Source organism: Ptiloglossa arizonensis, chromosome 6 (assembly GCF_051014685.1).
Source record: "Ptiloglossa arizonensis isolate GNS036 chromosome 6, iyPtiAriz1_principal, whole genome shotgun sequence".
In the NCBI taxonomy this organism is placed as follows: Eukaryota; Metazoa; Arthropoda; class Insecta; order Hymenoptera; family Colletidae; genus Ptiloglossa; species Ptiloglossa arizonensis.
The window spans coordinates 14,710,752-14,737,523 of record NC_135053.1 but is presented as its reverse complement, the minus strand read 5'-3'; the positions used below and the strand labels follow the sequence as shown (position 1 = coordinate 14,737,523).

General features: G+C 42.4%; 1 protein-coding gene across 3 annotated transcripts in view; it reads right to left on the bottom strand.

Annotated features, from left to right (window-relative positions):
* Positions 1–26,772, bottom strand: part of LOC143148306 (discoidin domain-containing receptor 2) — a 236,236-nt gene that overhangs the window by 26,352 nt on the left and 183,112 nt on the right. For all 3 annotated transcript variants that reach the window (XM_076314535.1, XM_076314534.1, XM_076314536.1), the window contains exons 4-6: positions 23,173–23,404; positions 16,880–17,027; positions 1,983–2,147 (exon numbers count right to left, since the gene is read on the bottom strand). In XM_076314535.1, the coding sequence (XP_076170650.1) occupies positions 1,983–2,147; positions 16,880–17,027; positions 23,173–23,404 (545 nt within the window). The remainder of the gene's footprint in view (positions 1–1,982; positions 2,148–16,879; positions 17,028–23,172; positions 23,405–26,772) is intronic.

Sequence of the window (26,772 nt, the reverse complement as noted above, 5' to 3'; positions counted from 1 at the left end):
GCACCTGTTTCACGGCACGCGGAATCGATTCACCGCGGATCCATTCCCGTTCTCGTAGACAACTTCCTCGACGAATCCGAAGTTAAAGCCTCCGACCCGGGCCCCGATTGATCTATTGTGTCCCTCGTTAATTGAATTGATTCCGTTCGAGGTAACTTCCGGCTGGCGCAAGAACCTTTCCTGCGAGCTCGCTTTCAGATCCCCCCTCCCTCATTTCTCCTTTGCTCTGTTTTGCAAAGGGTCGCTCGCGTAATCTACTGCAGTGTCTGTTTTGCGAATGTCAAGCACCGATAAGAACTTCCCGTTGTCGACTGCTGAACAACGATCGTTACGATTTTGTCGCGCGTTCGTTAAAAACTGAGTTTGTATTTTTGAAAAAGAAAAAAAAATTGAAAAAATGAACGCTTTGGACGCAAGAGCGACACCAAAGCCGATACCGATATCGAACTGGACGTTTGATTTTAATTAGGCACCAGGGGGTCTAGGAAGCCTCTCCTCTTACTCAGGGTGAATCGTGTTCTTTGGTGTAGATCGCTATGACACCGAGGATAATCTTTTCGGAACTTTAATACTTGGAAAGTCAGTGATTTATTTCACGACAGAGATTCTATGGACATTCAACGTTTGCTCGAATAGTAAGACACGCGAGGTTCCGTCCAGCAGATTTCTCTCACCAGGGATAAATTATGCTCTTTGGTATACGTTGACCACTTTGACGCGAAGCTAATCTTCCTAAAACTCTAATCTTCGGAAAATCAGTTCTTCGTTATTCGACAGAGATTCTACCCTAGGACGTTCAACCTCACGTGCATACACGAAAGCACACGAGGGCACGGTCGTTCAGCAGTCTTCCTTCGCTGGGGATAAATTATGCTCTTTGGTGAAGGTTGACCATTTCGACTCGATGTTATTGCTATATCGTTCTAAAACTCTACTCGAAAATTAGGTAGTCAGTTTAGGTATTCGTTCTTACCTCTTTGGTGTAGGTTCGTCACTTCGACTCGAGGTATTGCCTATGTAATTCTAAAACTCTACTCGAAAATTAGGTATTCGTTCTTCAAGAGAGATTCTACCGTAGAATATTCAACCTCACCAGCAAACGAGTACCCAAGCTCTCACAATTATCACCTGGAATGACTGGAGGCAAACGCAACTGTTCACCTCCTCTCTCTCACGACACGATTTTTAAGATCCCAATTTTGTCTCTCAACGCCCTACCTCTTTGGTGTAGGTTAACCACTTCTATACGAGGTATTGCTATATTGTTCTAAAACTCTACTCGAAAATTAGGTTCTTCAAGAGAGATTCTACCGTAGAATATTGAACCTCACTAGTAAACGAGTACTCAAGCTCTCACAATTGTCATCCCCTCGAATGACTGGAGGCAAAAGCAACTTTTCACCTCCTCTCTCTCACGTCACGATTTTTAAGATCCCAATTTTAGCTCTCAACGCCCTACCTCTTTAGTGTAAGTTGACTACTTCGATTCAAAGTATTGCTATATTGTCTTAAAACTACTCGAAAATTAGGTATTCAATTTAGGTGTACGTTCTTCAAGAGAGATTCTACCATAGAATATTCAACCTCACAAACAAAGGAGAACCCAAGCTCTCACAATTGTCATCCCCTCCAATGACTGGAGGCAAACGCAACTGATCACATCCTCTCTCTCACGTCAAGATTTTTAAGATCCCAATTTTGACTCTCAACGCCCTACCTCTTTGGTGTAGGTTAACCATTTCGACTCGAAGTGTTGCTATATCGTTCTAAAACTCTACTCAAAAATTAGGTTCTTCAAGAGAGATTCTACCGTAGAATATTCAACCTCACAAACAAACGAGTACCCAAACTCTGACAATTGTCATCCCCTTCAACAACGGGAGACAAACGCGAACTTTTCCCCTTCTCCTTCTCGCGTCACGATTTTTAAGATTTCAATTTTGCCGCTCAACGCCCTACCGCGGTATCCATTCACCGATTACCTCTTCCATCTCCCATGTCCAGTCTGTAATTATCCGCGCCGACCTCGCCATCGATCAGACAGCCTAAACCATCGGTCAACAAGTTGTCCTGCCTTTTACCGTCGTAGGAAATGTCGCTGAGCTCCAACGTCGGGGACTCCGGCACGGTGTATCTCACAACACCACCTGAAACACGACAAAGTTTCGCGTGACAACTTCCGGGACAATGCTTCTCTTTTAGAACAAACTCGACCCGGTCGACTTCGCGTTGTTCCTTTGCCGCGCGCGTGCGTTCTCTCCTTCCTTTTCTCTCCCCACTTTCTCTCTCTTTCTCTCTCTTGCTCGCGGACACAAAGGAGAACGCGGGGGTGTCGCGACGCCGTAGAAAGAATCACCACGTTGACGGTATTGTTTCGTCGAGGCAGGGCGTATTGTTTTGCCAACCGGTTTACTTTTCCACGCCCGAAACGATGCCGCTCGCTTTGAAATCTCAAAGCCGAGTGTCACGCTCTGTGACCTTCTTCCTCTGTTCCTCTGTTCGCGCGTGCGTGTACACGCGGACCAGTGAACGTTTGACAGTTTCATATTCTCGAGTCGCACCGGATCCGGTCCACCCTCGATCCTGCAGAATCGAGCCCGATCGACGACACTGTTAAACGTCTCGCGTAAAACGTTTAATACGGTTGAAGGTGTTACGGGGAGTTGGACCCGAATGGTCTCTGGCGTTCAGCAATGTTCAAAATGCGGGCTCGGGATGTAGAATGTTGCGTTAAAGGAGGGAGCAAGGGTATGATTTGTTGGAGGATCGAAGGAATGATACGAAGTGGATATTGTACAGGTAAATGGGAGAACTCGAGACGGACGTTGATCTTGGGGAAGAATAGCGTTTGATTGTTATATTGTGCGTAATGTCGGTTGAAAGATTCCGTGCTCTGCAAATTGTAACGGAGAGTACTTTCCTTTGCTTTCTTATTTCTTGAAATAAGGGATACTTGTAACTTCTCTTCGAGAGTGTATAAAATGTCACGAGAGTATATAAAATTTCTAATCGTTGTATTAAAGTGGGCAAGAATTGCTCCTATCGTTACACGTATTTATATTTTTGTTCGATTGATTGCAGCTGCAAGGATAACCATACTGTTTTATATTTCGTTTTGTTAAAGTTGACACGAGGCTCGACGATCTCACAGATTGTTACTCGTTACCGTGGAATCGCTCAGAAAATGTTCCGGTCCATTTATAGATAGTTAATTAGGGTCTTGCTCTGTTTTAACTAAACCAACTATTTTAAATCGATCGGGAAAAAAATGACCTCTCCGAGTCAAGGAGCACTGCAATTCAATCAATTCCTGCTACCTCGAAAGCGTGCCCATCTCCAAACATCAACTCTCGAAATCAAGAAGCACTGCAATTTAACCAATCCGCGTGTTCCGTACCAAAAGCACGCCCATCTTCAAACATCGAACCATCTAGAGCCTTACAAACATTCGGGTAGAACACATCGAGCAGTCAAACACTCAACAACACAGAACGGATTCAAAGTTGTAGACAGAATTCGCTTCGCTCATTTCGGGAATCATTCTGTTCCATCTTAATTATTTTCTTACGATAAATATAATTGCACGATACTATATCGTTTCCCTCGAAACTCAACGATATTCATTTACCAACGTTACACGTTGGATCGTGTATCGTGATCCATCGTAGAGGTAATTTTAAGACGAATCTTCGACAGAATTAATTGCAACAAAGTTTAAAATAAAACCACGGAGTGTTTCCATTGTACTGGGATCTTCGTAATCGTTCAAAGATAACGAAACAATTTTTGTTTCATATGCTCCTTAAAACATCGTTACACGTGCTCCTTGAAACAATGTAATTTCGTTCCAAGAAATTTCCTCGTATAATAGTCAATATCACATCCACTTTTTGAAACAATGTAACTTTCTCTCACTGTTTCTTCATACGATCATAAACAACGTTACAACCTTGTCGCAATATATTTTTCTATAAGATCACACGTATAAAAGGGTGTGCTATTCAACGTTAGGGGTGCTGTTCAAAACATTGTTACAAATATTCGGAGAATCGATATCGAATATTTGACGCCAAGTATGAAATATTTAAGCGTTTCCTTTCGAACGACACTAATCTCTGTACGCAAACGACGCGATATTAACCCTTCGTTATAAATCGCGTCCAAGAGATCCGGATTGGTTGACCGATTGTGAGGAAGCTTCGTAACGAAAGATTTTGAAGAATTAATGAACAGGCTGCCGCGAGGGAATCGTCAAACGGGTCACGGATATTATTACTAGCGCGGTGTGTCGCGAGCGTGTCGAGGGGTCGAGTACTCGCGGCGAGAAAATTAATAATGAACGGCAAAAACGACGGCGCGGCCACTTCACTGTGCCGTGCTCGGAATCGCCTAACTACTCTCAATATTTCACGGTGCATAGGTCCGCGGCCGGTCGAGCGTGTCACGCGACGCGGTCAAGCGAGTTTCGGGCGAGGCGTCGTTGGCTGACGTGCGAAGAAAATTTCCAATCGTAACTCTGGATGGAAAAACGAGACGTCTGATTTGAATACAGGTTAACCGGAAGACAGGGCATATATCGCGCGGGGCTTGTTACCGACGAAACAGGAATTTCACGAGGCCTAATCTGAATTTCGTAGCGGCGCGGACACGCTTCTCGAACCGTATTCTTTTCAAACGGTGTCTACGAAGAACCGTTTAAATTCTGGTGTAAGTCGAAAGAAAAGTGACGATATTTCTTTACATAGTTTCTTTTTTTTTTACGATCATTGTGTAACAAATGTATACGAAATTAGGTAAGTTTACTCGGTTGAGTTACCAACGATCCTCGCGAATTCTTCTTCGCGAAAACGCGATTCGTCTCTCGCACGAGTTTCGGGACGAGAATAATAATACACTCGATGGTTCTTTAATTCCACACGTGGAAGATGCATTGCTATTATTACCGTCCAATTTCGGCCGCGGCGAATCGAGCGAGCTCGACACTTCCTTGTCAATTCAAGTATTCTTGTGTTGTCTATCGACAGCTCGATTTTAATTAATTTTAATCGCCAGAAATACGAGCGCGTCGGGAATAGTTCACTCTTTATCAATTCCGGAATTCATTAACGACGTCCGCGTCGATATCGGACCAATTTTCGCAACATACGTATTAATCGCGCGTCTCGCGTCCAAACACGAGAGACCCGGTTACCGCGACTTTGCTCTGTAATCCTGGAATCCGCTAATCTAATCTACGCTGGCAATCTTCTACCCTCGCCCCGTTACCATCCCCGCGCCGACAGGTCGACGCCCAAATTATTACGAAGTTCCATCGAGTGTCGTTAGAGCAATTTCCGGGGAAGTCGCTCTCAAAGGCGAAGAGTGCACTCGTAACAAGTTTCGAAATCAATCCGCTCTCCTCCGGCGTTCCTCGTTCGTGGCCGGGTCATTTTCGACAGCCACTTTCGACCCGGTCTTCGAGTTTCTGGTCACGGTTCACGTAGTAGTCCGCGAAGCTCCGTAGAGTTCTCGAATGATAATTCGCGAGCGCCGAGATGGGCGTGTCGCCGCGAGAAAAATTCAAATCGAGCGCCGCGATCTCGAGCGGGTTTGTCTCCGCGCGAGTCGATACGGATACGCGCGATCGTTCCGGAGTGGGGAGAACCGCTCGAATCGTGCCAGTGACGAGTTCGAGACGCGGTTAGCGCGAGCTGAGCGCCATCTGCTGAGAACGTTCGCGTTCAAGCCGGTGTATTCCGCGGAGAAAAGAAAAATATTCTCACTGTATTGGGTCAGACGTTACAGTCGTCCATCGTTGGGTGAAATAAATCCGTCCTCGTTCTACGTGCGCGTATTACCCTTAATTAAGGACTATTTTTGTTCCTTCTTGTATGTATTCCGCGGAGAAAAAAGATTTTTTCCGCGAGAATTGGGTCGGACGTCACAGTCAACCATTGTGAGACAAAATTACTCGACGCTGTCCTCGTTCTACTTACGAGTAGGACTACATTCTGCTTAATACGAAATTGTTTTTTTTTTATCCCCCCCTGGCTGTATGTATTCCACGGAGAAAAAAGATGGAGCGAATTCGGTGGCACGTGGTCGGTTACGGGAAAATTACTCGATGCCGTACGTATTCTTCTGCACGGGAATATATTCTTCTTCCTTGCGGGAGTTTTTTTGCTCGTTGCATGTATTACGCGGAGAAAAGAAAAACCTTAACGCGAGTAATCGATCAGTCGTTATAGTCGGCCTTTGTAAGCTGCCCACCACTTACGCGTAGAAATATACTCTCCTTCGCTTGGGAATTTTTTCCACCTGCACGTATTCCATGGGGAAAAGAAAAATCTTTCGTACGAATTGGGTCGTACTTCATAGTCGGACTTCTTACGGCACAATTACTCAATGCTGTCCGTATTCTACATACGGGTAAGAATATATTCTCCTTCACTCGGGACTTTTTTCTCTCCGTGAATGTATCGCGCGGAGAAAAGAGAATCTTTCGCCCGTACTGGATCAGACTTTATAGTCGGTCAACTAGAAACGGTCTCACTCGGCGCTAGCCTTCTTCTAGTTCCACACAGAATTACATTTCTCTTAACCAGAGATCGTTCTTTTTCTCCTCGTATGTATTCCGTGGAGAAAAAAGATTTTTTCCCGCACGAATTAGGTCAGACGTTACAGTTGGCCTCTGTAAGGCAAAGTTACTCGACACTGTTCTCGTTCTACTTACGCGCAGGACCACGTCCACATTTTCCTTAATCCGGGACTATCTTTTTGCACTCCACCTGTATGTATTCCGCGGAGAAAAAAGATCTTCCGCACGTATTCGGTCAGACGTTACAGTCGTGCCTTGTAAGGCAAAGTTATTCGCCGATCTACATTCTACTTACAGCGCGGGAACACATTCCTCTTAATTTCTCCTTAAGTTCAACTACAAACGAGATTTTACTTCGGTAAATTTATCGGACGAATATTTTGGCAGACTACCAAACAGCTACTTTTCTACACGGTGGTCGTTAACTTCTGGAAACTTTTGCCAACGAATAGGCATATTTTTCACACCGATGTCGTAAAAACTCGCAGAACGGGTGTTGAGCCAACGCAAATTCTTGCAGCTCCTCGAAATATCTTATTCTATCTAGTCTTTGGCTCGCTACGAAGCGGGACAAGTATTTTTCAACCGTATCGTAACACTGTATTTATATACTCCGTTGTTCGTACATTATTTCTATTCTTTACATAAAACTTATCTCGTGTATCCCTTAGTTTTACTTACTCTTCACCTACTCGTTTATTCTCATCGCTCGAATCACTCTCGTCCATTTCACGAGAATCAACCTATAAACTCTCGGATAAACCTTCGTTCTTTATTTCCTCTCGAAAAATATTTCAAACACTCCCCCAATCAAATTTACTACGGAAAAAAGTCTGATCCAAATCTCGCGACGATACTTTTTACTTCTGCTCGAGTTCCCCGTTGGGGAATCACGGTACTCGCGCGTTTCGCAAAAATGCGCGAAACGGAGTGTCGATATCAGAGACGCGGCACGGTTTTCGCGGCGAGCGTGATTCCACGACGATGGTGCCCGCGTTTCGGGAGTAATCGTTCGTGTTCACCGGTCGAGGGCACGGCGTCGGCGTTGTTTTAACCAGATGTCGTGCACGATCCCCATAAATCCGACATTCCCGCCCACCAGACCCCGATCTCACATGCTCCGAACGCTTCTTATAGCGCGAAACCTCTCATGTCGCCTGTTCCGCGCTACCCCCACTCCAGTCTCCCTGCGACGTTTTCGCGCACGTTTCTCCCGACTCTGCGCGAAGGTGGTGTGGTGGGGGGAGGAGGAGGAGGGGCACCGTGGCTGTTCTTCGACGTTGACCGACCCGGATGAATCGTTTACGCAAATGTCAGCAATCACGGCGATATCGATGCGCGACGCACAGCATTGTTGCATTTCGCGTGGAAAAATTCTAACGTGTTTTTGGTTACGATCAAGGGCATTGAAATCATCGACTCCGAGATATCTGTAAGTTTCCACGTGATGGAAGAATGACCGCCACTGTTATCGGACTTCCTCCTAAGCTGCGCTGGTGTTTTCAGGTTTAAAGTTTACACGATAACGGTTATATATTAACAAGATGACGTACGAGCGGAGAGATATTAATAGGTGGGCGGTGTTGTTCCCGTGCATTTTATGATCTATTACCTGAATTTGTTAAATGAACGTTCGGGGAACACTGGGCGTGTTGGTCGTGGAACACGTTCGAAGGTTGAACGCTTGGAAGTGAACCCAATGACGAGGGAATAAGACGAGAAGAGTGAAGGGAGATAGCGCTGCACGGATATAGAGAATCCAGTATGGTAGAGAGATATCGGTACGGGAGGATTTATAATTTGTTTCTTAAATTTGTCAAGTGATTTTGGGGCACAATGGGTTAACAAGTGTTACAACTTTTCCAATGTCTATGATCACTGGAACTTTAGTTATTTAAATCGTTCACAGTGGGTTAAAAATATCCCACCGTGCACATTAGAGATTAGAAAAGTAGGATATATTTTAACCCATTACGCTTAACATCCATCGAACAAAATAATAGATAGTAAAATGCATGTTTCTTAATCCTCAGTGTGAAAGATGGAATATTTTTAACTCATCGTGTAAAATTAAAAGACTCAACTTATCCGGTTCGTGTCTCTTCGCAAGATTAAATATCTAATTGATCTATTTTTCAGTTTCGGTCGTTTCACACCTTCGTCGATTCACACCTTCGACAACTGCACCTCGAAGGGTTAAGGAACGTGTTCGAAAGTTGGCGACAAACCCACGGAGAAGGAAATCAGTGCCGGTGAGACAAGGAGAGAGAGAAACATCGGAAAAATAACAATACGAGGAAGTAGGGAATAAAAGAAGGGAAAAGAAAAACGGGGATATTGAGTTGCGGGCGTAAACGAAATTTGAAAAGTACTCGCGGAACTCGATACCGAACTCCTCGTACGGTGCGAGGCGGTGCACTCGGGACTCATGGGACACGATACCGACAATTTGGAATTTGTGGACGCTCGATAGCGACGAGGTTCCATGGTCGAGTGGAACCCGATACAAAAGACGCTGGACACGCGAGACACGAGCGGAGGCGGTCTCGAGGGGTTCCGGTTCATCTTGAGGGGTTCCAAGGATATTGGGTGTCCCGGGAACCCTAGAAATTCTCCTCGGTTCTACGGACCCCCGAAACCCCCGATTTCCAAAGTTCCTGGAATCCTTGGAACCGTCGAATACCCCCGAGACTCCCTTCGTTCGTTGAATTAATTAATTTCATAAATATAGCCGCTACGGACATACGGAGCCCATCGTCGTATTATGTAATTATGCGGGACAAGCTTAAACACGTGGAACAGGAATTATCGACGACCATAAACTTCCGAGCAGAGATTTCTGACACGTTGTCACTTTCGCGTGTGCAATGGAAAAGGAATGAAAAGAACAAATATATGTGCATCAGGTTGTTCGGAAAGTCATTTCGTTTTCTTCTGGTGAACACGAAATACGATTTTTTAGAGTGTACAAACATTTTATTACATTGTATATTCTCCATTTTGGAAAACGAAATGACCTTCCGAACAACTCAATACATAAGTAGTGCAGGTTTCCGTGGTTGGTAATTCCTCTGGTAAAAATTCAAGAGTAACCGAACATTCTATTGAAAAATTCTAATCTACATCCCTCGTTAAATAATTCCATTCTACATCTCGAGTAATTTTTTCGTGAACAAGGTAGAGAGCGTGCACGCGGTTTCTCTCCTCCTCGAGTGGTCGCTTTGTCGACAGAAAGTAAGTACGTGTCCGGGAGTACGTGTTAAAAGAATACTCCAAAATCGAAGAGATTTTTATGATATCTAGAGAGAGAGAGGGGGGAGTGGAGAGTAGAAACTCCAGAAATGTGTGCGAATTTGTTCTTCGAGTTTCCTATGTATCTTCCCCGTGTGCCCTTTCCGTTGTTAAAGTTCATGTCACGGGGGCTCAGCGCTTTTCAGTTTCAAACTGAGCCCTCCCCTACCGCCCCTCCTTCACCTCCCCTCTCTAACGTCTGCTGTCAGATCCGAACCGAAAGTTCTTGGTGAAAGTTTCTCCTTTTCGTCCATTGTTCGGCCACAATGGAACTGCGTTGGCGGAATATTATGATGAAAACAATTAACAACCGGTGTACGAAAAGTTTCTTCGTTAACCGGGTAGGTAGGGGGCTATGGAACGTATCTCGGGGGGTGATTGTACAGGTTGTGTCGGTGAGCACGGATCGTCGTCGAATTAACATTCTGGTTATTTTGGAAAAATAGAAAAAATAAAAAAAAACGAAAACCTAGGTGAAAACGTCGAATTCGAAGATCGGTCATCGTTTCGAAAGTTTGCGCGCCCGGTGACGTGTCTTCTTGGTGGACCTCTAGACGCGGACGAGATTTCGAAGGGCGGGCTCTTTGTTTTCCGAATGGAACATCCGGTTTGTTTACGGTGCGGAGGGTACACCGTATCGCGTACAAAGGTACGGTAATTTCGTTTCTCTGTTTCCGTGCACACGATCCCGTCGGAACGACGTTGACGTTACGGGTAACCGGGAACGTTTATAGAGTTACATTTTGTTTGACTTTTTACTTCGGTAAGTAACAAACAAACAGGGGTTGAAAGTTCATTTAATCGTGCGATAAAACGTCGCTCGTCACATACGACCGTCGCTCGGCACCGACTGCTTCCACAACGAAATTTCTGAAACGATGTGGCGCTAGTGTGGCGGTGGTGGTAGCGGTGGTGGTGGTGGCTTAATGCGCAGCCAGCCGATTATCTTTTGTTAGATTGAAATGTCAAGAATAGATCCCGGAAAAATTTTTACCACGCTTTGAGGGATTTTATTTTATAAACGTATACCGGAAGGGCGGAACGCCAGCCGGAGGATCGTCGAGGAGAAGAGACGAACGGGCAAGGTTAATTTTGTGCGATAGGGACGCCGCCCGGTGTAACGCTCGAGGACTCTTTTACTTTTATTCCGGCGCTTCGAGTATTTCACCAGCCCCACTATTGCTCGCTTTTAATTAGCATTCATACTTCCTCCCTTATTTCTCGTCGACTTATTAAATACACCACTCCACGAAAATTGTATTTAATCTCGATGTATAGTATGCATATGTATATATTTATATATGTGTGTATATATAATATATGTATATATTTATATGTATGTATTTATATATATATATATATATATTACGCGTGAATATGTACGCGTGTAGTTCGTAAACACTACAACGCGTGTTACGCGAAATATGGGTCAACTGATTCGTCGTCCGAGGCTTCGCTCGTTTAAAAGCAACGATGAACGGTTACGCTACACTCTTGCGTGTCGGGTATAATGTGTACAGATATAAAAAAGAGGACCATCGTAAACCTTCCTTTAGATACGATTCTATATCGTATTATTCTCGTACGGTATAACACGCTTTATTTCAATCCCTCGACTTTCCTAGTTCTCGATATTATTTATCATTTAGGAAGCAATTTGTACGGTGAATATTCGATATTGGCGTTTTAATTTTACTCGTAATGTTCGACTCGATGTTACGTCTACGTGACAAGGTGTTGCTCGAGTTAGAGTCGATGCACAGATTGTTGGCGGAGAGGGGTTGTTTTGTAATTTTAGGATCGTGTTACGTGTTTTATATCCGTCTACAGATTGTGTATTTTCCTACGTTGAAAGACGTATCGAATGAAGAGATCGCGAGAACTAGATATAAATTATCCCGGTACGAGTAACGGTCGTAACATTAATTACGCGCGTCACTTTACGAAAGATTCGAAATATTTGGTCGTTCGGCCCCGTCGATCGTATTATTTTGCAACCCGTTGTTCATTAATACCGAGGTCGAGTCAATAGAACAGCGTCGATGACCTATAAAAGTCAGCCGCTGTCTCCTGCAACGGGCAACGAGTAATGAAAAATGATAGCAGCCTCTTATTTCACCTGCAAATGTTTCCCGCTCGACATCATGCTTTTCCCATCGATCCTTCGCGGGATGTCGCGTCAGATTCTACATTACAGTTGGCATAACATTTTCACGACAACCGAGGTGACCTAACATCCCGTGTACCGCGCGTAATCGATACTTGCAAAAGGGTCGTCATCTTTGCACTCGAGAAGATTAATTACGCGTGATGATATGATCAGATTTATCGGATCGGTGTGTTAAAAACGATCGAATTCTTAACGAAACTTTCAACGATTACAATTTCATCCAAGGTATCATTTATCGATTAAAATACCGTGCTACAGATTCGATACACCTTGACGCGAAGTGAATACATTTACGGCTCTATTAAGGAAATTTATACTTTATCGTTCGACAGTTGGGGTCAGTCGCGCGGTTCATATTTTCTGGTCGAAATTTTTTATATCTACGCCAGATTGTATTTTTACCGTAGGTCGCCAGCGATCGTTCACCACCCGCCCATGAGGATGCATAGCTCGCATCAAGGACCTATTCGGCGCCTGACCCAGCCATAAACCTTTACAAAGCGAAATACCATTTATCTGCCTTCGAAATATCCTCAAAATGTGTCGATGCACAAATCTTTGGTCACAAGGCATTTGTTATTAACGTATGCGAATGTATATTTATATCGATGAAGGATTTAGATAGTTCCTTCTTCTGCCAATATCTCACCTTGGTTATTATGAAAATGTCTCGATAATATGGTGTCAGTAGTCATAGTTGCACTTGCACTTGTAAGAGTTACAGTAGTTGCACTTGGAAGATTTACAATAGTTGCACTTGCAAGATTTACAATAGTTGCACTTGAAACATTTACAGTAGTTGCACTTATAAGATTTGCAGTACTTGCTCTTGAAAGATTTATAGTAGTTACATTTGCAAGATTTACAGTAGTTGCACTTATAAGATTCACAATAGCTGCATTTGCAAGATTTACAGTAGTTACACTTGTAAGATTCACAATAGTTGTATTTGCAAGATTTACAGTAGTTGCACTTTCAAAATTTACAGTACTTGACTTGCAAGATTTACAATACTAGCATTTGCAAGATTCACAATAATTGCACTCACAAGATTTACAGTAGTGCACTTGAAAAATTTACAGTAATTGCAATAGTATCGGTGATGGTGGTACAATATTGGCAGTGGTACGATAATAGTAGTAGCAGCAACTGTATCAGCAACAACAGCAATATTACTACCGCAGCAACGGTACTAGAAGTTCCTAACTACTATGAAAAGCGAGTATATGCATTCTGGGTCCCGATAGACCTCAGGGATTGGATTCGTCTCTTCTCTTTTATCTCCCTTCGATCGTAGGTGTTCTATTACGCGAAAAAGAACACGCGCGCGTACAAACTCCCCATACACGATGAATTCGGACAAAGAATTACATCGAAATCAATTCTCCCGGTATTCCAATTACCACGGAACAAAGAAAGAATCTAAAAAATGCGCGTTTTCGGGACGGGTGGCCGGATTACAAATACTCGTCGACTGTCAACAGCACCTTCATTGTTTACGTTACTATGGCATCCAGCTAACGCCCCGACTGTTATGTGTCACTACTCATTGCCGTTATAAACCGTTTAAACCCATTAAAACCGGTACCGTACTGACCGATACAACTGCTCAAAGGTACACCGCACGCCCCACCCCGAATTCACCCATAATCCACCGTGTTACACAATTCGCCATTTTGTATCGAAATAATCAACGAAACATCACTGGTATCGTTCTCAGTTGGCTTCCAATTTTTCAATAAATCGTGTCACGAATGGTAACGCATTTTCCTCGTCGTATTACCCAAACTTTGGCGCAATATTTACATCGGTCGTTTCGTACTGTTATGCAGGAGGGAATGTTTGAAGGAACACTCGTGTAGAATTCAACGATCCCTTGACACTTTACCGAGGTTTTATCGAAATAGACCAACCGACAAGAATTTCACGGATGTACTTAGCACTTAGACATGACTTAGAGAAGAGTGACCCTCGGGGTCTTCGACGGGTCTTTGTATCGTTCGGTGACAAAGAAAGAGTTCGATCGCAGCACGAGGTTCACACAAGGAGTCACGTAGGCTGGTCCAAGAAGTGTTTGGCTACCTTACGTTATCTGACTTCTATGAATTGACTCGTATGGGAACAAAGATTAATCTTAAGAACGCAATGCGGTAGGTATCGTAGCACGATTACGGTTCGGTATAACAGTACGCAATGAACTCTTAAAAAAAGAAAAAAGAAATACAAAAGAATAAATAAAAGAAACCTTCCGGTAAGTTATCGTCGAGAAACCACGTAACACGAACGTTTTCTCTCCTCGGTGTCGCGATTCTTTCGTCGAATTAGGCGATATCGTTTTTACCTACGCGCGCGGACGACACGGAAACGTACTCGTGGAAACTCACGGCTTGTTCCAGCGTTCTCCAATGTGGAACGGACGTTCGAAAGTTTCGCGAGTTGTCGACATGGCGACGCGACGTTGCGTGCACAGGATATCCGAGAAATTGCGTACGATACAATGGCGGTCCGCAGCCGCGGACGCGTTCCGCGCCCGGAACAATGTACTCTGCATCGATTCCATTAGGCGCGTTCAAGTAGCAGAAGTGGGTCGAAAATAAATGCACAGGCCGGCACCGAAGAGAGAGAGAGAGATAGAGATAGAGAACAAGTGAGCGAGAGAGCAGCCAATGATCTCGCTCCCATAACGCTGTTACGAGCGTTAATGGGATCCAGGCGTCGCAGTTGGACTCTCGTCGGCGCGGCCTGGATTCCCTGGTAGCCGTCTCAGCGGCCGCTCGCCAAATTGAATGAAATTGCAATTTGGAAATTAATCGCCGACTGTCCGGCATTTCGACCTTACATTCCCGTGGAATTGCAAATCCACGTAGCCAGCGTTTCTTAGCCGGACGGTACTCGCGGGGAAGGTCTACTCGCGCCTGATTCGAATACCGAAGATTCGAATCGCGTGTTCGAAGTGTCGTGACTCGAATCATTGGGGAATTTTACCAGTTCGAACGATCCTCGACCATTCGAGTTCGAACGATCCTCGACCATTCGAGTTCGACGATCCTCGACCATTCGAGTTCGACGATCCTCGACCATTCGAGTTCGAACGATCCTCGACCATTCGAGTTCAAACGCAGACGTTTGGTTCACGAAGTGAACTTTTATAGGTTGATAGATTGTATTGTATTTAACTGGATGATAACTTTCAAACGTTTGTTTCGGTTTTTGAATGTATCTGTAAGTGTGATTGTTTAATAATAGATTGATAGATTGTATCGAGTATCCTTGTTGATAAGGGAGACGAAGTTTTTCTTGGATTTTGTTTGAATTTTGTAGAGGAGGATTTGCGATTTTTCTTTGTTTAAAAAATATGAATGTTCAATGTTCGGTTGAAATTTCGGTTACGAGATAATGCAAGCGACGGTGATATTTTCTCCGAGGTCGAGTTCGTCGCGAATTCTCCGAAATAGATGATTGCTCCGGCGATTAATTGTGTCTGAAATAAGTTTCACTGGGTCGGTGTTCTAGACGTCTATCGACGTTTATTGAAATGTTAATTTTATTTCTATAAACTTCGCTCCGAATATAGAGCGTTGGTGGTGACGGTGGTCCTTATTTTTCTGGAATTGACGCTAATCCGATGAAAAATGTTTCGAACAAAAGTTATTCGTCGCTTCGATGACGATAAATTGTAACGGTAGAAATTTTTGAAAAATTTTTCATTCGATAAAAAATTGAGGTCACTTGGACTTTTTTAACCGGCATTGTATATTTTTCACATTGTGGCGCGGTAGCTGATAAAAAATCGGGTTCAACCATTGTAGGGTGATCGTTGAACGACCTTAAGTTCAGAAATCCACGATGATTTTAAATCTACGAAATTGCGCGCGAATGAAATACGATGGTAACCTCGTTTTTCATCGAATGAAACGCGTTTAAAAAATTTTTCACCGTTGAAATTTATCGCCATCGAAGTACCGAATAATGTTCCTTGGAAGTATGTTTTCATCGAATTAACGTAAACGCTGGAAAAATTACGGCGATCGTTACGAAGAACACACCGTGGATCGAGTAATTTATCTCTTTCGTTCACCAAACAAAAATCAAGCAAATTTAGCCACTCTCGTTCGAAATTTCATAATAAAAGAATCCGTCGACAAAATTTCTTCCCACAGTGATATCACCTGATGGTTAAAAAACTTTAATAATTCGTTTTCAGCGAAAACTTTCTCCACGAGATGGCTACCCACACCTATATTTTCTCAACGTTGGAAACGAATCGTTTTCGAAGGGTTTCTTCGCAATCATCGCTCCGTATAAAAATACAAAAATTTCCTTCTCTCGTGTACATTCGTCTCGGCGATCTTACGGCCGAAATACCCCGAAAAATTAATTCCAATTTTACAAGTTAAATATTCCGTGACCCGTATACACCCGCGAGGTCGAACGGTCGCGATTTAAACGTGTAACGGTTCGAATCCACGCCACTCGAATCTTCGCGATTCGAACGTTCCGGATACGAACGAACCCTCTCGCCAGCAATTTCGGTCTTTGTGAATTTTATGCCCCAGATCTGGCTCTTTGCGATCCAATCTCCAAAACCATCCCGATTCGTGTACAGAAGTGTTTATTTACGCGACTTGTTCCATCCTCGGCAAATTACGATGCGGAGCTTTACCCGGATCTCGTCCCCCCTCCATCCCTGTGATCTTAACTCAAAGATCTTTTCAATCTCGCGTGGCGAACGAACGCGCAAACGCTCGTGTTTATTTTTTTCTCTTCAGCACGCGCGCGTGCGCCCCGGGAATCTCGATCGTTTCGTGCTTATGCACTCCGGGTTCGTTGGGAGCACTCACCCGTGTCCTGACAGCCTCTCAGCTCGATTCGTAGGCAAACGGTGCGTCTGTGCTCGGAGTGCGGCAAAACACGGATCTGGCTGGCGAAGATCGGCGGTACTAATCGATGAGACACCACCGTGGAGGTGTCGCTGTTCCCGGCCAGCACCTGGAAAATGTAAACGGATACGCTAGCGAGGCAAAACGCAACCATTTCTGATATTTAACCGCTGAACGACCGATTTACCCTTTGCCAGTTCAGCAAATTTGACGATCGCTCCGAAAAATAGAAAAATAAAGTAAAAAAATGTAAATAATAAAAAAAAGTGACTTCAAGTGGTAAATAAGTTCCTTTCGTTGCAAACAATGGAAAATATTGTACGTGAATATGTACGTGACATTTTACTTTAATACAGATTGTAAATTCGAGTAAAAATTGAATTTAACGTGGGAATGGGGACGTATAGTTCTTATGTAAAAATCAGAGAGCATTGAGACAGTCATTGGTGGGATTCTCAAAGATTAAAATTCAAGTCAGAGTAGTCCTTTGATCGAGGTTCGAATCGTCGATGACGCGCACAGAAGATCTTAGAGACTTCGCTCTCAAACACTCGCAAACACGTGCTCACTGTTCGATCATTTTTGTCACTCGAGTTCCATACGATACTACAGCATCGGCAACTAGTTGCACCGGTACCACCAGGGTCCACGTGAAAACCCCCGAAGAGTCAAGGGGTTAAATATACGTTTAAAGCGCAACGGTTGAATTGATCCGGGAGTTTGGGGCGAGTTTCGGCTGACACGGATTCTTGCGATAGATTGTATTTATTTAATCGATGAATCGTAAGTAAATTTGTCGCGGGATCGTGTTTCGACGATATACATTACCGAACGCCATATAATTGTCGCGGTAATTGCGATAATTTAGCCGATTTAATTACCACAAGCGCGATTAATGGGCCCGTGTCGCCGCGGCTTGTGTAACTGTTTCCGCAGAGAGAGCCACCGTACGATCGTTTTAGCGGTGGGCACCGTGGAACGATTTTCTATCGGATAATAATGGGCGTCGATCGTTGCTCGACGCGATTCGCCAGCGTACAAACGACCGAGCATGATGCACGTGAGTGCGGCCGCGTCAAATCAACGTCGATGTTAATCAACCTAACCTCGAAATCTCGGGGTTAGACGTACCGGCCGTAGATCACGATTCCATCTGTACGGAGGTAATGCAACGTTTAATGCACCGTTATACTCCGAATTGTGTAAATTATACGAACCACGACGTCACGGTTTCCCGAGGTACAACGGATTGATAATCGAACACGTTGGACGTTTCGCGGGCTTTTTGAAAAGCGCGCGGGAACACCATCGAAAGATCGAGGCGCGAAACGATCTCTCGATCGCCTTGGAACTCGAAATGGAAATTTTGGTCATTCGTTTGGAGAGATTAGAAGCCTCGATGGTCTCGTATTTCTGTAATAGCTTTTCAAACGGTTCCAGACTGGGTTGTTCTGGAATTTGAAAACGATTTATTTGAAATAAGATTACTATCTTATACTATAGTAGAATTACTAACTTTGTGATCTCGTGCTTACTGTATTTTGTATTTTTCTTGAATTTTTGTTCAGTTTGCGAAGAGAAAATTTTTTAAAATTTTATCTACGAGTTGTAAGTTCGAACCATTGGAAATTGTTTCGGAAGGTTTTTCAAGAAATAAACGTATGTTTTTCAAATTAGTTTCAGCATTTTTCTTCCGATCGGAATCTTGAGTAAACATTAAAAACGAATATTAATACACCGTTGTGGATCTACCGGGAAATTGCATTTTGAACTTTGTTTTGGTTTCGAAATTCTGTTACTCGTGGCATTTCACAGACTCCAGGAAAGACAACAGTAGCCCGGAGCCAAGATAGAGAAGTCTAAGAAAGACAAGGCTTCGTGGTCGAAGTCGGTAAATATTTTCTTTACGTGAAAGATACATCGGAGACCATCTCAACGTTTCTAATAATTATTCATACTCGTTCGTGTGGCTTATTCTCCATCAATATTTAACAATATCAAACGGACTGGGCTGTCCAAACGAAACGAAAGAAATAAAGAGAAACTTTATGGAGTTGATACGTTCGTTTGAAATAGAGATAGCATTATCTTTATTTTAATCTTAAAAAGAGGGTGCAATTGCACTCTTTGCGCGCATCGTTGCATCCGATAAAAGCGCGACAGTCTGTGGAAGCAAAAAGAAATAATACCGTTCGTCGTGGTATAATTTGTACAAGGTAATTCAAAACTAGCGACGAACAGTGTCGCGTCTTTTGCGATTAATTATCGTATTCCGTAGCTGTATTTAACCCTTTGACGTTACATATATATTGGTAGGATGATTACCGTTAAAAACAATTGAGAATAGAAAAGACACAATAATTACGTAACCGTGCAATAGTCATAAAAACCGTGAAAAGTATAAAACGTAACGCGTGTTCTCACGATGCATATTCGATTTTCAAGTTACACTTCGGTCTAAAACCTAAACGAAAGACGGTCATCGACCTCGATGAGGTGAAAAGACTCCTCGTGTCAAAGCATCTTAAGTAAATTAAACCGAAGCTTATCTCGTACTCGAACGTTTCTTGCAAATAATTCAAACAATAAACTCAAACGTTTCACCATCGATAAAATCGCACGGACCTCTGAACCGAGCCAATAATAAAGAGAAGAACAAACTTAATCACCACGAACGAACTTAATAGCTACGAACGTGTTCATGACTCGAGAATTTTCCAACGTCGTTTTCGATTCGTCCTGTACAAGGTGTCCCAATCGTCACCGGTCGATTTGAATCTCACGCTATTTTCGAAACGTCGAACCGATTAACCCGAAACTCGACACGCGTCCTCTGGATAGCTGGGAAATTAATCTAAATGGAAAATTGACCGCCAAGATCGTGCAATTTGACATCCTTCGATTTGTTTCTTTAAAGTCGCATGAAAGGTAAGATTTCCACCGACAGTGTAGAGACAATTCTAGAGCCAAAAGAAAATGTCGAACATTGGTGAAATTGATCCGAGTTTGTGCGAAAACGTCGCGAAAATGTTTTGTGTAAAAGATCAGTGGTAAGTGAAGATACCTCGTCCCGTTATTAACTCCCAAGTTTGTACTTTCGAACGAAAGAACAAATACGAAGATCACTTAAACCGTTCGAAGTTTCTTCAAATAGTAAATCGACCGGTGACGATCGGGACACTGTTTAGTAACATTGATCGAAACGAATCGACGACGTAGACGATTCTCATGCCAACGAGCCATAAATTATTACCGGTTTCGAGACACGTCGAGCCGACTGCAACCGAAATCACTCGATCGGAGAGTCCGTGCGGAAGGACACTTAATTACTCGACGATCCGGTCCGCCCTGGTCGAGCTGTTCAAAATTTAATCGTAGCTACGAAAGTCGGCCACGCCCGAGCGTGTTTCGAATTATACCATTAGGAAATTGATAACGAGCCCGCTCGGTTCCCTAGTGATAACGTTCGAGGTGGCGGGGGTGGCTGTTAGGCGAGGAACGTCACGAGCTTCGAAACGACTCGTTCGAGATTACGCTCGGCTACGATAACGCCAAGGGGTTCACCCGCCTAGAGACGACGTAAACTTTGATTTTCCCCGTAAACAAAAAAGAGCCCGGTAAAGTTTCTCTTAACGCCCCCGTTCTTCCGCTTTTGTGTTACCAGCACCGTGGAACACCGTACCGATTCCGAGCGTACACCCGGTTATCGATGACCGTATCGTACTTTCCACTGTTATCGGTTCAATCTTCGCGAACAGTCGGAAGAGGCGAGCTCGCGAGCTATCCGTGACTCGAATCCACGACGAAGTTATTCTTCGCTTTCGAAATAAATCGGAAGCTGAGAAGAGGTAGGTAGTTTAATTGGACCGCGTCGTCCAACCGATGGACCCGTGTCGTAATTCGAGATTCGAGCGTGCGAGGAATCGAACACTCGTACGGTTAAGTTAACCCTTTGACTACGAACGGTGACTGTGGACAGTTTTCCGTATTTAACGCTAGGTTTACATTTGCGTCCAATTGAGGGGATAAGTGTATCGTGTACAGAATTGTGTAATTGGAAAGCTTTGGAGAAAATGAATTTTGATGTATATGTATTTGTCTCGTTGAATGGAGAAAAGTACAGGTGGTAGGAGAAATGTGCGAATTTTTGTGACTTGCCTTGTCAATCGAAATGACAAGGAAGGGTATTATGTAGAGAATTGTGTAATTGGAAAGCTTTGGAGAAAATGAATTTTGAAGGTGTCGTTGAATGGAGAAAAGTACAGGTGGTAGAAGAAATGTGTGAATTTTTGTGACTTTCCTTGTCAATCGAAATGACAAGGAAGTGTATCATAGAGAGAATTGTGTAATTGGGAAGCTTTGGAGAAAATGAATTTTGAAGGTGTCGTTGAATGGAGAAAAGTACAGGTGGTGGAAGAAATATGTGAATTTTTGTGACTTTCCTTGTCGATGGAAATGCGTTAAAATAACTCGATTTTGAGAACTTTAGCGCAAAAAGTTAAAATATTCGATAATTTGTCGGTAGACAAATAACAATATTGTTATTTTATAATATTGTTAATATAGGGATCTTATTTAAAAATTTCCACATGTTAAAGTTGTAAATTCGAGGGTCTCTTGCACCTGACGTATGTTTCTCGTCGAAGTTATCCGTAGTCAAAGGATTAATAGTACTTTCGGATGAAATTTTACGCGATGCTTTGAATCGCGACAATCCTGGTAGATAACGATTGTTGAAAAGTTTGGGGACCATTGACCGAAACGTTATCGATCTTTGAACACTGACGTGACTCTGTGAAAAATAGTCGTACGATAATCTTCGTGGGGTCGTTTCAAAGGTAGAATTCTCTACTTTGGTGACCTTAAGTAGAATTTTTCTGAAAATGCTCTTACATTGGAAAACGATTGAAAAAGTGAGGGTGGTTTTAATGAAAAGAATTGGAATATTTCAAATCACTTCCAAGTGTACGAAAACATTTTTGATGTATTGAAAATTACCGTGAAATTAAAGATCGAAGTCTTTTCTTTAGAATGAGTCCTTAAAAGTTGGTATACGATTTTTTTAACACTGCGTTATTCTGCTTTGAATGAAAACTGTCCCTTTGGAGTAGACTTTTTTCATTATATTAGTGATACTTTCAAAATTAACAATTTCTAACTTAAAAGGTCATTTAAACCGTAAGAAAATTATAAAGACCGATGTCAGTTACTGTTTTAGATGTTTGGTTAACATTTACGCGGTGTAATTACACATTTTACAAGTATCTAAGTAGTTACCCTATGGACACCAAACTGTGTTTCAACGTCAACGGGACGTTTTTCGTTCAAAGTGGAATAACGCGGTGAAAAAAAATCGTACATCAATTTTTAGGGGCTCGTTGTAAACAGGAAATTTCGATCTTCGATTATAATGTAATTTTAAATGCGCACAAAATTTTCTAAACATTTAGAAGCAATTCGAAATATTTCATTCCTTTTCGAGAAAATCACCTCTGCTTTTTTAATCATTTTCGAATGTAACAACATTTTCGAGAAAATTCTACCCAGGAATCTCAAAGTAAATACTTCGACCTTTAAAACGATCCCACAAAAATGATCATACGACCGTTTCTCGCAAAGTTACACCGGTTCAAAGATCGCCGGTTCCCGAACTTTCGAGCAACGGTGTACCATATATAGTTTCACGGAGAAAGATTCCATTCTGGAGGCATTTAAACGTTATTCGAGCGTTAAATAAAATGGATCGTTCCGTGTGGAATTCGTGCACGATTCCCAGACGTTCTTAAATTCCACGCAAATGAGTCCAATCCATAAGGGGATATTTCTGGATATCGAATAGCTTCTATCTGAATAATCGATCGAACGTCGTGGGTGATTCCAATTTATAAAAACTCTCCTACGTTCACCGTGGCCACTTTCCACGTGACTTTCGAGCCGATCGTTTTCCTTTTTTTTTTTTCTTATTTTTAACATCGATCGTGCTCGTCGAAACATCGAAAACGTTTCGCGGAATGACTTGGAGGTACCGCGAACCGTGAACCGACTCGCGCGAACCTTTCGGAGCCACTTGAACCGCGTTCAATTTAGCCCGTGGCGGGGTCGTCTGTGTCGCGAACAAACCGGAGACTAATTCGCGAAAGGAAAATAAGGGGGACGCGGGTTGATTGCGACGCCAGCGTTATTCGGTATCGTCCGACTTGACTTACTTCTACTCCACTGTCAACACACGTCTGCGTACACACGCCGTCACGTACCTCCTTGTTATCCCAGCGCTTATATCGCCGCCACTCGGTGAACCCGGGACGTCGATACTCGAGGGTGTACTCCTCGACGTATTCCTGGCCACGACCGTGATCGTAACGACCCTGACTCTGTACACCGGTGATCACGCGAGGTCCGGCCAGATCCACTTGGAGCCACTCGCGAATTCCTCTTTCTATTTGGCTCTTCGGGCACCAGGCACCACCGGCCGTCTCCTTCCGCAGCCTGTTTTCGGAGCAAATTTTCGTTATCGTTATCCATCGGCGTTTCGAATTCCGTGGATCGTCTTAAAAAGGGGGGAGACTATGTATTGGGGGAGGCTAGAGGAAAAGAAGTAGAACGGAAGTGATTTTTGGAAATTTCTTTTCTGTAACGTAAAAGATTGTTTTGAGAAAGGGGGAGATTAGATGGAAGAGGGTAGAACGAAAATAATTTTTGGAAATTTCTTTTCTGTAATGTAAAAATCGCTTTAAGAAGGGGAGATACTAAAGGAAAAGGAGTAGAACGAAAGTGATTTTTGGCAATTTTTGTTTTTGTAACGTAAAAGATCGTTTTAAGAAGGGGGGAGATTAGAGGGAAGAGGGTAGAACGAAAATGATTTTCGGCAATTTTTGTTTCTGTAACGTAAAACATTGTTTTAAAAAGGAGAGATACTAAAGGAAAAGGAGTAGAACAAAAGTGATTTTTGGAAATTTCTTTTCTGTAACGTAAAACATTGTTTTAAGAAGGGGGGAGATTAGAGGGAAGAGGGTAGAACGAAAATGATTTTTGGAAATTTCCTTTCTGTATCGTAAAAGATCGTTTTAAGAAGGGGGGAGATTAGAGGGAAGAGGGTAGAACGAAAAGGATTTTTGGAAATTTCTTTTCTGTAACGTAAAACATTGTTTCAAGAAGGGAGGAGATTAGAGGGAAGAGGATAGAACGAAAATGATTTTTGGAAATTTCTTTTCTGTAATGTAAAAGGTCGTTTTAAGGAAGGGGGAGACTAGATGCAAAGAAGTAGAACGAAAGTGATTTTTGGCAATTTCTTTTCCGTAACGTAAAGCCTCGATAAAAGTTTTGATCATTTTTCAGGTAGATTCTTCAACGTTATATAAATTTTTCTTTCGTTAGAATTTATCGGTTTTTTGCGAAGCAGTAAATGTTCTCCGTGAATTTTGTCTACTCTGCCCGTGGTTTAGCGTTCTTTAAAGGTTGAATTGGAATAAACGATCAAATATTGTTTCTTTTTTTTTCGCAATGGCATCACAAATTGGATAAACTTTTAAATTCTGTAAAATTACATATATCATTGAATCTTCAAAAATTATAATGAAATACTCATTTGTAAAATGTACGCACAATAGATCAAATAATAAAGTAACGACGTATACTGAATTTAAATTGCGAGTATATAGTACTATATTCCACCGAATATTGTATTTTAAAGTGTATTAAAAATACTTCTAACCGTACGAGTGTACGTAAATGTACATTAATGGAACTTTGCAACGATTTTCGGCAGTACGTTTCCTATTTTACATTAACAATTCGCCCGGAACTGCGTTAACCATAAATGTTCGATTAGCGAAGCTCGAGCGAAAACCGCGTCTGAAATCCAAATTCGGATGAGCGAAAATATTACGCAAAGGATTTGTGCGATTCATGCGGGAATTGCGTTTAAATTTTGATTCCTGGAAAAGGCTCTTCCGCGCAGGGGAATTTGTATCGAAAATAGTGTTCAGTATCGATGATTTCGTTCGCGCGCTGTAACCGAGGCAGATATCGATTTTTTCGTTCGCGCGCCATAACCGGGAAAGTTATCGATGAAATGTATGTAGTGAATTATGGAAACACTTGGAGTGGTCCGCGAGAAAATATTAATGAAAATCACTTCTACCACGCTCGGTGTGTTAAAACCTTTTCAATGGGTTGTCCCTATGGACGGAATTTCATCGAATATTAAAATTCCGCGAATGCCTCGGAATTTATCTAATGTTGCTCGTGCGGTTTTTGTTAACATTACAACATCGAGTTTTCGTTAAAAGAGGAACTTTCGTACTTTAACGAAGCGTAAAGGATAAAGGGACACTTCTATTTGTTACGATACGTCGAAAACAATTTTTTTCCCACAATCATCGACAAAAGCAACGGCGTTTAATTTTTCTGGTTTTCTGGTATTCTATAATTGAGCTCTCTGTAATAATTCCTGCTAATATTTCGTGGATCGAAATAACGAAAGACAGTTTTGAGAAACCTAAATCAAACACTATATATTTAATATAATCGATCGAACAAAGTCTTCGGTTTTGCACGCACGAGAGACAAACTTCGGATAGATGGTTCAATAAAATAAAGGAAAAAGTATAAAATCATAGATCTACACACGTGCTGAGAATACTCTTTTTTCTACACTTAACGAGCTCGAGAGAAACACGAAACGTAGGTATTCCAAACAATCCGCAAAATGTGTACGCACGTGAAAAGGAATCCTATCAAACATTCGTTTCATTGGCGTACGAGAATTAAAATTTCAACGGCGATGTTGCTTGAAAAGGGCACGTAAAATCAATTTCCATTTTCCATCGAAAATTCGTCTCCGACAGGGAACGGCTGAAATTGCACAATAATAATCGTACCGAAAATGTAGCGACGTCAAAACCGTCCGCGCTCGATTCACGGATCGTTTCACCGTATCTCCCGTTATAACGACCGGTGGTAATTTTTCACCCGAATTGGACAGACATAATTAATTGATATTATATTTCCGCCCGGGTCCCGGAGCGAGGTTGGTCGCGGTAAATATCAGAGGGAGAGCTCTAAGAGACACGATGGTTTTTGGCAGCCGGTCTAAAGTTGACCACTCCGACGAGTTAATTAATTAAATCGTCGCGACGGTTCCCGCGACGATGAATGTTCGTCAACGGGACGAACAGTCGGATATAACGGAAGCGTTCGGAAATATCGAGACGAAATTGCAAGAGATTTATATGGTGATTTTTGTCGATATTTCGTGGGTCGAAATGACGAAAGAGGACTTCAAGGAATATAAATAAAACGCTATATATCTTTCACGATCGAGCTTTCTGTAATAATTATTACAGAAAGTAATGAGATTTCGTGGGTCGAAATAACGAAAGACGATTTTGAGAAGACTAAATAAAACACTATATATTTTCTATAATTGAGCATTCTGTAATAATTCCTGCTAAGATTTCGTGGGTCGAAATAACGAAAGACAGTTTTAAGAAAGTAAATGAAACATTATATATTTTCTATAATCGAGCTCTCTGTAATAATTATTACAGAAAGTAATGAGATTTCGTGGGTCGAAATAACGAAAGACGATTTTGAGAAGGCTAAATAAAACACTATATATTTTCTATAATTGAGTATTCTGTAATAATTCCTGCTAAGATTTCGTGGGTAGAAATAACGAAAGACAGTTTTAAGAAAGTAAATGAAACATTATATATTTTCTATAATCGAGCTCTCTGTAATAATTATTACAGAAAGTAATAAGATTTCGTGGATCGAAATAAGACGACTTCAAGAAGGCTAAATAAAACACTATATATTTTCTATAATTGAGCTTTCTATAATAATTCCTGCTA